We start from the raw sequence: 10,087 nt of genomic DNA on the forward strand, positions 1-10,087 counted from the left end.
GACCAACTTAAATGAGTTGGTCCAACTCAATTATGAGCAACTTAAATGAGTTGGTCCAACTCAATTATGAGCAACTTAAATGAGTTGGTCCAACTCAATTTTGATCAAATAGTTTAAATGAAATGGATACATTTAAAAATAAGTTTTAAGCTTCTTAAACTTAAATTAGAACATTTCATTGAAAAATCAATTAGGAAATCCTTATTTTGTACCCCATAGAGACAAGAGACAAATCTTGATCGAGATGTTTTTATTTAAAACTCAATAGTGCAATAGTTATTTAATGTGAAAAGTACTTAGAAAAATGCAAGTACACATTTTAAAGCCTTTTTCCAAACATGTACAAATGTCTTTGTTCTTATTGAACACAAATGAAGATATGTTAAAGAATATGGGAAACTGAACAGTTCTGGGCCACCATTGACTTCCATAGTAGGAAGAAAAAACAACAACTATGAAAGTCAATGGTGGCCCAAAACTGTTAAGTTTCCCATATTCTTTAACACATCTTCCTTTGTGTTCAACAGAACAAATACATTTATACAGGTTTAGAACAACCCCGGGATCAGTAAATGATGACAGAATTTTCATTTTTGGGTGAACTATCCCTAAAGACAAGAACGACTAAGTAGAAATACACACAAAAAGTGTGTAAGAAAAAGCATGAAAGAGTGTTAAAAAAAAAAGTGTGTAAAAAAAGAAAAAAGAAATTGTGTTAAAAAAAAAATTGTTCATTAGGATTTTCTGGATAAACTTGAAGGTGTACTTGAAGTTGTCAGGAAAATTAAGATCAAGAGCATAAATGAGACCAAACAGCATGATGAATGCCAGGATCACGCAGTCTAGGTCCCTCAAAACCTTAATGCCCTCGATCACAACTCCTATGTCTTCTGTACAATCTCCTCTTTGGATTTTGTAAATCCCCATGACTGTGTTTGGGATTTCATTTTCTGCATCCTCAGTGGCCTGGACAAAACACAAAACACTTTGGTTAAGCCCAGGTGAATTTGACCCTTTATATTTTAAAAGTAATCAGCAAATTGCATTGCTACTTTTCACTTTTACTATTACATTGTTGGCTGCCATTTATTTCCATTTTATGGACATAGACATACACATCTGAAAACTTCTACAAATTCTATTGTGTTCAGATGAACAATGAAAGGCATACACAAAGTTATTACCCCTGCAAAATTATTACTATTAAAAATATTATTTTATTAAAATGAATAAAACAAAATATTATTATTCCACTAATACATATTTTATTGTGAAATGAAAATGAAAATTGAGCATTTAATAATAATCAATCATATATTCTTTTAAAATATAGAAGTATTAACAGAATTGTTGTTATATTCATAATAATCACTTACCACATACTCCTTGAAGAAAGAGTCTGGATCTTCAGTCGGGTAGATCATCAGGCCTTTCAGGGTGCACTCTCTCCTGATGTTTATGTTGTCACACTACAGCAGGGGGAAATCAAGACTGAAATTAGCCAAATGCAGAAAGCTGTAGAATAACTAGACAAAACAAAAGACATTGCATGCATTTATACTAACAGAGTCTGTGATCGCCAGGGCGTTTTTGATCTTTTGCCCCTTCACTCCTCCTTTGCTCTTGAAGATCTGCATCAGTTTATCTGAAAAGTGGTCCAGCTGTAGGAACATTGATTGCAGTGGCTTCGTAGTGATCTGCATGAACTGCGTTCACCTTCAAAATAGAAAAAAAAAACAACAACAAAAAACAATTTCTTACTACAAAAAGAACCTAATAACGACTAAAATAAAACACTACATAACATGTTTACTTACTTCACTCTGCTGAAAAAGAGCTGGCCATTGATTCTTGAACACCTCTATCATGGGCATTGGCTGACGACAATGGGTTTGAAGTCTATTAATGAATGTGGAATGTGGATTGTGTTTCCGGTATCTGTGGGTGTTAAATGTCCTGTAAATATTACTTTCAAATGCACATCCTACAAACATACACTGAACTGTTTCATTATGCCTGACATGTCCATTTATGTGTTGAAAATAATCTTTCTGTTGCTAGCTCCATGCATGAACACACATGATACTGGAATGTTGTTAATTCTTCTGGTTTTGGAGTTTCCTGTTTAGCATGTATTTTGTACATGTGATTAAGAAGCTTACTACATATACTAAACGTGCATGGGCAATCTGTGTATGGACATGGATAGCGAAAACTGCCACTAAAGCACAGATGAGTCTGCCTAAAATGCTGCAGCAACAAATACCTGCTAGCTAGTTTCGATGGACACATTCTTTGCACTGCCACATTCACAATCCTAAAAAGAAGAATAAAAAAGTATTATAAGATACCATATTTAAAAAATGACACAAGGAGCATAAATCAGAATATTTGAATATGACTTAATATAAATAGGAGGTTGCTGTTCACCTAGTCATGTTCATAAAACTGTGAAAGAGAAGATGTTGATTAGGAGTGGGAACCAGTACTCACATGAAAATATGCTTTTTGTTTACATGGTTCTGTTTTACCTAACTCGTTCACTTAAGGGATTAGTTCACCGCAAAATGAAAATTTCCTGATAATTTACTCACCCCAATGCCATCCAAGATGTTCATGTCTTTCTTTCTTCAGTGGAAAAGAAATTAAGTTTTTTGAGGAAAACTCAGGATTTTTCTCCACACAATGGACTTCAACGGTAACCAAATAGTTGAAGTCCAAATCAATGCAATTTCTAAGGGCTCTGAAGTGCTTCAAAGGGCTCTGCATGATCCCAGCTGAGGAATAGGGTCTTATCTAGCGAAACGATCGGTCGTTCGTTTTCTAAAAAAAAAAAATCATGAAATGTTTTCCTCAAAAAACTTAATTTCTTTTCCACTGAAAAAAGAAAAACATGAACATCTTGGATGACATTAGGGTGAGTAAATTATCAGGACATTTTCATTTTGAGGTGAACTAATCCCTTAATATGACACTTTACAATTCTCTCAAGTAATTAAATTGATTTTAAAATAATTTTAAATGTTTACTTGGTACAATTGTCTATATCTATCTATAGCATGCATTGTGTTTCATCGTGCAACTGATACGCAAAAATGACTTTTTATATCATATTATACGCCATCAAAGTGCGTATGTAATATATATATATATATATATATATATATATATATATATAGCCTATATGTGGGTCATTCCTGGGATTCGGTAATATTTCAGTCCCTTAGATTTTTGAAAGTGGTGGTTCACCAAAATGAAATGTCAAAAGCTTTTCACAATACTTTGGTATGTCCTTTATAATGAATACAAATAATTATTGCATTTAAATAATTTTTATCATTAAAAAAAATCGTATTTATGTCTTACAGCAAGCATTTTGTCATGTCCCTGAGGTTCTTCGCTGAATTTGTACTTGGAAAATAATGAATAAAATGTGCACAGTGTCTTTAATTTTTGGCAATAATACAAGTATTTAGTTGTGTTCTTTGCTTTTGAAAATAAAAAAAATAAAAAAATGCAAGATATTTGATAAAAAACAACTTATAAAGTTACGTCCCTCAGTCTGAACTCAACCCCGTCACGCCAACCATTCTCCACCCATAATAATTTAGACTCCACCCATATGTGACATCATTCACATGAAGTTGCATCATTCGGGTCTCTTCAACAGCATGGTGCAGAAGAAGGTGAGTGATATCACACTTTTTATTCATTTTTTGAGGTGTATTATAGTCAGGGAGGGTACTGTTAAGCTTAACAACTCAACCCCATCACATACAATTAAGATGGAAAATGATGACTTTTCAAAATTTTATTTTAATCCATAAAAATCTAAAATATACTTATTTCATTGGCTGCCATGTGGCCCACTCTTCTACACCACATTAAGAGCAGTGGCCATTTTGAGCAAAAAAACTCAACCCCATCACACTCAACCCCGTCACATATGTCATTGTTTCGGGGTTGTAAACTTTGTGACAGGGTTGAGTTATTCACTTAATTTAATCAATAATTCCAATTAAAAAAATAATTTCAGTATTCAGTATATTAGTATAACTCATATTTTTGTTATAGATAAAAAATTTGATGTAATGTGTACACTTAAACTTCAACAGGCATCCTAGTCAGAAATGGCACCCACATCAACAGCAGAGAGGCAAAGGCAGTTTCGTGCACGCAGAGATGCTGACCCAGAAAAAAGGGCACAGTACCTTGAGAGAGAGAGGCAGAGATGGAAAAGGAATGTTGAGGCAGGAAAGAAAAAAACAATTAGTGACCTAAGTGAGAGAGCACAGCGTCAGAGGCGTAAAGAGTGGAGAGCAGCATACACAAGAAGCAAGGAAAGAAGAGAAGCATTAAGAAACATAAGCACTCCACCACAAAGTCCTGAACATATGCCAGAGCTGCCACAACAGCCACTGTCAAGGTGAAGTGCAACAGGCAGAAGAATCATAAGCATAAATCATAAGAATGTGTAATTGTCTAATGCATTGTTCCCTAAACTGGGGCTTTTAAACCCATGGGGTATGTGAAGGAACTGCAGGGGCTTCGAGTTGATGAATAGCTAATAATTTATAAAATCGTAAAATTAAAATAAATCACTTGCTAAAAATATTTAAATAATTTATTTGTTTATCTGTATGACATGTGACTATTAACCAACATCAGATTAGGGGGTTCTTCATATCAATATTTGAGGTCAAGGAGGTTCGGCTAACAAAAAAAGTTTGTGAATCCTTTAATGTGCAATGTTGGACTGACTAATTTGTTTGATTACTTGTTTTGTAGGCAAAGGGAGGAAGGCAAAAGACGATCACGAAAACAAAGAAATAAGCTACAAAATGAAATGAAACAGCTCCAGAAAGCCTTGGACAGGCAAAAGCGGTTAACAGAGAAGTATAAAAAGAGAGTCCAGCGACAGAAGAAGACCTTAGAATCTCCTCGGTCAAAAGTGAAAAAAACATTATTGAATTGCCCTGTAAACGCCAGAATTAGGAAGACCTTGTTGTATCACGAAGCTCTTATTGCAGACATTAAACACAAATATCGTAATGCCAGAAAGGAAAAAGACAAACAAATAATTTCAAAAGTGACAATAGGGAAAATTGTTAGAAAATACAAATTGCAGAAATTTGCTGAACATACCCTAGGATTTTCAAACAAATGCTGGAGACATCTGGAGAGTAAAAACATAACAGCCTTTGAAAGAAAAGCTGTTAACCGACATTCCGATGAATTTAAAAGCAAAGTGAAGTCATTCTTTGTGAGAGATGATGTGAGCAGAATTACAACAGGGAAGAAACAAACAGTCACAGTGCATAAAGTCAAGATGCAGAAAAGGTTCCTGCAGGACACCATGAAAAACCTGCACAGAAAATTTTTGTCAGAGAACATTGGGAATATCTCTTATTCTCTGTTTTGCCTTCTTAGACCTTTTTGGGTTGTTCACCCTTCTATGTCTGACCGAGACACATGCCAGTGTAAGCTCCATGAGAATCTGAGTTTTGTGGCTGACAAGCTGAATCAGCTGAAGGTGGTTGAGACTTCAAATGTAGAGCGATTGGCTGAGATGGTATCTTGTGATTCTTCTAGCAAGGCATGTATGTATGGGGAATGTGATTTATGCAAACAAAAGCGTGTCCCCCTCTCCAGTCAATATGATGGGATGGCAAAAGCATCTTTTCTACAGTGGGTCACTGAAGACAAGGCTCTAGAAAAAAAAGACCACATGAAGAAGAGTTCAACGGTAAAGATAACTGTCAAGAAAACTATTGAGGGTACACAGGAGACCCTTACAGATTTGCTTCACAACAACATTCACAAGTTTAAGAAGCACCTGTTCAATATCAAACAGCAATATGCCTACAATCGTGAGCTAAAAAAAACCTGGCAATAGATGAGGCATTGATCCACATAGATTTTTCAGAGAACTATGTCTGTAAATATGCATCAGAGATCCAAGCTGTTCACTTTGGGGCCTCACATAAGCAAGCCACTCTACACACTGGGGTAATGCATGTAGGGCAACAAGAGCCCATGTGCTTCACCACAATCTCCCCTTCTAGATACAAAGGTCCTCCTGCTATCTGGAAATATCTTGATCCTGTGCTAGACCACCTTCAGGCTACTCATCCACAAGTTTCTGTCCTACATTTTTTTAGTGATGGACCTTGTACACAGTACAAACAGAAAGGAAATTTCATGCTTTTTACTACAGAAATCCACAAACGTGGATTTAAAGCTGGCACATGGAACTATTTTGAATCAAGCCATGGGAAAGGGGCCCCCGATGGTGTAGGAGGAGCATTAAAGAGAGCTGCAGACAGGTTGGTGGCTAAGGGCCATGACATCCAAGATGCACAGCAACTGTATGAAATCCTCAGACAAACAAATACATCAGTTGAACTGTTTTTTGTGGAAAGCACTGATGTTGACCGTGCTGTAGAAATGATGCAGAGTCCTATAAAAGCAGTGCCCTCTTCAATGAGAATACACCAGGTCGTCACCCTTGCTCCAGGTGAGCTGATATGTCGTCATGTCAGCTGTTTTTGTTCAACAAAGAAAGACCTAAACTGTACATGCTTTAACACACAGCACTTCAGTTTTGGTCAGAACATACCAATGCCTGCACAGCCAGCAGACAATCAGGAAAATCCACAACCCATGGAAGTGGAGAAATTGGTACATCCAGATGTTGGACAGTGGTGCATACTGAAATATGATGGCAACCTGTACCCAGGCATTGTCCTTGACACAGACGAAACAAGTGTTCAGGTCAAGTGTATGCATCGTGTTGGAGCAAACAGATTTTTTTGGCCTTCTCGTGATGACATCCACTGGTACCAATTTGATGAAGTCATTGAGATGATTCCAGCTCCACAACATGTGACATCTCGCCATGTAGAGGTTCTGAAGGAGGTTTGGGCCAGACTCTCAAGATAAAAGCCTGAATAAAGTGCCTAAACACACACACACACACACACACACACACACACACACACACACACACACACACACACACACACACACACACACTTGGTAGCTCAGCACTGTTGGTGCCTCTATGAATAAATATTAATTAGATCTTTTTTTCTTTACATTTGTTCAGGTATTTTATGCAAATGTTCATAAAGTAACTATTTAAATATGTTGGAATTGTTGAGTGCGTGCAAGAGGCCTGTTTATGTTGAGTTTTTGTATTAATGTAGGGTTAGGGTAGGGTTAGGGTAGGGGTAGGGGTAGGGTTAGGGTAGGGTTAGGGTTAGGGTAGGGTTAGGTTAGTTAACATGGCATTTTCTCTTGTAATGACCCACTGATTGTTACTTATGTTATGAACTTTTATCTGCTGCAGTTTTGTTTTATGTTATTATGAACTTTTATCTGCTGCAGTTTTGTTTTATGTTATTATGAACTTTTATCTGCTGCAGTTTTGTTTTATGTTATGTTATTATGAACTTTTATCTGCTGCAGTTTTGTTTCATGTTATTATGAACTTTTATCTGCTGCAGTTTTGTTTTATGTTACAGCACTGAGGAATGTTTTAGACACTAGTGAATTTACCTATTGTGCCCATTTTAGTAGTGTTCTTTGTTTAAATTTTCACTACAGTTCCGATAATAAAGTAAAGATGAACGAACTAAATATGACTATGTCTTTATTACATGGTTGCCTAAAATAAAATAGTGTTTTGTTTGAGTCTCAAAGAGGGATTTTCATATTAAACAAATATAAATTAAAAGTAGGCCAATGTGTCCTTTCAACCCTGTAACAGTATTCAACCCCATCACAGTATTCTCAACCCTGTCACATTAATATTTTTGGAAAATAAAATAAGGAAGACAATTAAAAATTAAAGCATTTCTTGCTGATTACCACCCGACATGTTAAGGGCTAACACAGTAAAGTTGTGGTTTTAGTGAAACATCTAAATGATATTTTTTCTTACTAAAATAAAGAGACCACGGACAAACAATTTGGATATTTGTAACTTCCATCACATACAAATGTGAAAATTAGCATAAATGTTACATCTGAAGTCACTGAATTGGTATGAGGGACACATGAGCAGTGGGTAGATGTTTGTTTTATAACAAGTTTTGTGTAAAATCCAGTTTAAACTAATTCAGTTTTGTCCGTTACGGGGTTGAGAATAAAAGGTGTACAGATCTGAAAAAAACTGAAAATAATAAAAAGTCTTTAATGCCTGAGATGGGAAAATATTATTTTTTGAAGGTTTGATATGTGCCTAATAATGTGGGGTATTTAGAAATGTAATCATATGTAGTTCAAAAATTAAAAAAGTCCAAGTTGAAATATTACCGAATCCCAGGAATGACCCATATATATATATATATATAGATAGATAGATAGATAGATAGATAGATAGATAGATAGATAGATGCCTATTTTTTTGAGAAACGAATGGGAGTTTACAGAATACATAGATCGATAATTTCAACAAATATGCGTTTTATAGCGTTAATCAAATAGCGTGTTTACAGCAAAAACAGACGACCATCGTCCATTCTGTCACATTTTTCAGGTGTTCTGACTGATGTAACTTAGGCTACCCGTCTGTCACTTGCTCTGATTTACCATGGACAGCTCAGCTACGATGTTGTAAATAGGTAGTTTACATGATAAAAGTAATCTAATATTGAGATATACATTCTACCTTATGTACTTCTAGTTTTAATTATTTAAACAGGCCTTTGAACAAAAAAGGCCTGTCGTGTATTTTTCCCCCACAGCGCTTAATGTCATATGGCGATTGTGAAACACGGAACACCTCACTTTCATGATTGTATGGTGAAATGTCTTATTTTTCATGTTAGGCAGGTCAAATTTGATCAAGAAAAACGCACTGTGGCCAATTCAGCGTGAGTGAGTGACGCAGCTAAAAATAGACTCGGCGCCGAAACAATCGCAGCGATAGCAAGCCTCCAATTCATTTTATGACGGATATATCAATCCAGCTAGCAAGCCAATAAGTTAAGAACCAATTTTGCACAGTTACAGTCAAATTCGGGATCGTTAGACTGGTCTAACACAGAATTTGCACGTTGCTTGAGTAAGTTAAGCTATCGAAGGGACACTTAAAACAATTCACCTCGCATAACTTTCACTGCTGTTGCATATTTCACTCAAAATTATGATATAAGTTACACATCCTCTTACAGTGAGGTAAATTCTTTATTACAAATACTCAAGCAAGATAATACTTACCAATAACGAATACGACGTTGCAGTCCTTGCGGCGGCAGACGATAAAATGGCGTCCACATCCTCTGAGCATGTTCTTCTCTGAGCTTGTCTTGCACATGCGCAAATGGCGCTCTCCGAAGCCAAATAAATTTGAGTTCACCAAATTAAATTAAATCTCATAGATGACACTATTTATACATTTTACGTTAGACTTATTAAATATATATACGTTTTATTCCTAATTAGATATATTTAAATAAAGTGAACACAATTTAAATGTGTCATACCTAAGAAGGCCTTGAATCATTTTTTTGAGTGCATGGTAACCATGGGGATAACGCATTACATACGTAGTCACATTACTTTTTAACTAATGCATTACTTCACTAAATCTACAACAACAAAGCAAGTGACTTTGTTTTCCTTTTTATTTGCTGACACCTCTCCTGTCCCGCATATTGAGAGAAATCATGAAAAGCTGTTTACATTAACGCACTTACATTATAATGCTTTTATCCAAAGCGACTTACATTACATTTCAAAGTACACATTAACATTCTCATCAGTTCTTGCTTTCCCTGGGAATCGAGCCCATGACCTTGGCGTTGCAAGCGCCAACGCTCTACTGTTTGAGCTACAGGATAAGGATTAGCATGTGTTGGGTGTTCTGTGTGAACATGATGGCTATTGTAGATCTAAACTAAATGAGAGCATGCATTTACTCATCTCACTTGCACAAAAACAGATTCAGTGTTCCTTAAAATGAATAAAAACAGTGAAATGCAAACTCAGAATATTATGCAAATCTGCAATAATTAATATGTTAAATTACACAAATTTACTGTATTTAATCTCACTTTGCATTTCCTTCAGGCCGAGGCTT

The 10,087-nt window shown here is 35.7% G+C and overlaps 1 protein-coding gene across 1 annotated transcript; it reads right to left on the bottom strand.

Annotated features, from left to right (window-relative positions):
• Positions 1 to 826: 826 nt before the first annotated feature.
• On the bottom strand, positions 827 to 9,284 carry LOC311092722 (uncharacterized protein; the record flags this gene model as incomplete). Its single annotated transcript, XM_084129657.1, has 7 exons — positions 827 to 966; positions 1,377 to 1,469; positions 1,566 to 1,716; positions 1,818 to 1,938; positions 2,267 to 2,317; positions 2,431 to 2,448; positions 9,226 to 9,284. 5 exons carry the CDS (start codon positions 9,282 to 9,284, stop codon positions 1,642 to 1,644), a joined length of 324 nt encoding a protein of 107 aa, XP_083985783.1. The 3' UTR covers positions 827 to 966; positions 1,377 to 1,469; positions 1,566 to 1,641.
• Positions 9,285 to 10,087: the final 803 nt, after the last annotated feature.

This window comes from Abramis brama (assembly GCF_963993115.1).
Source record: "Abramis brama genome assembly, chromosome: 11".
In the NCBI taxonomy this organism is placed as follows: domain Eukaryota; kingdom Metazoa; phylum Chordata; class Actinopteri; order Cypriniformes; family Leuciscidae; genus Abramis; species Abramis brama.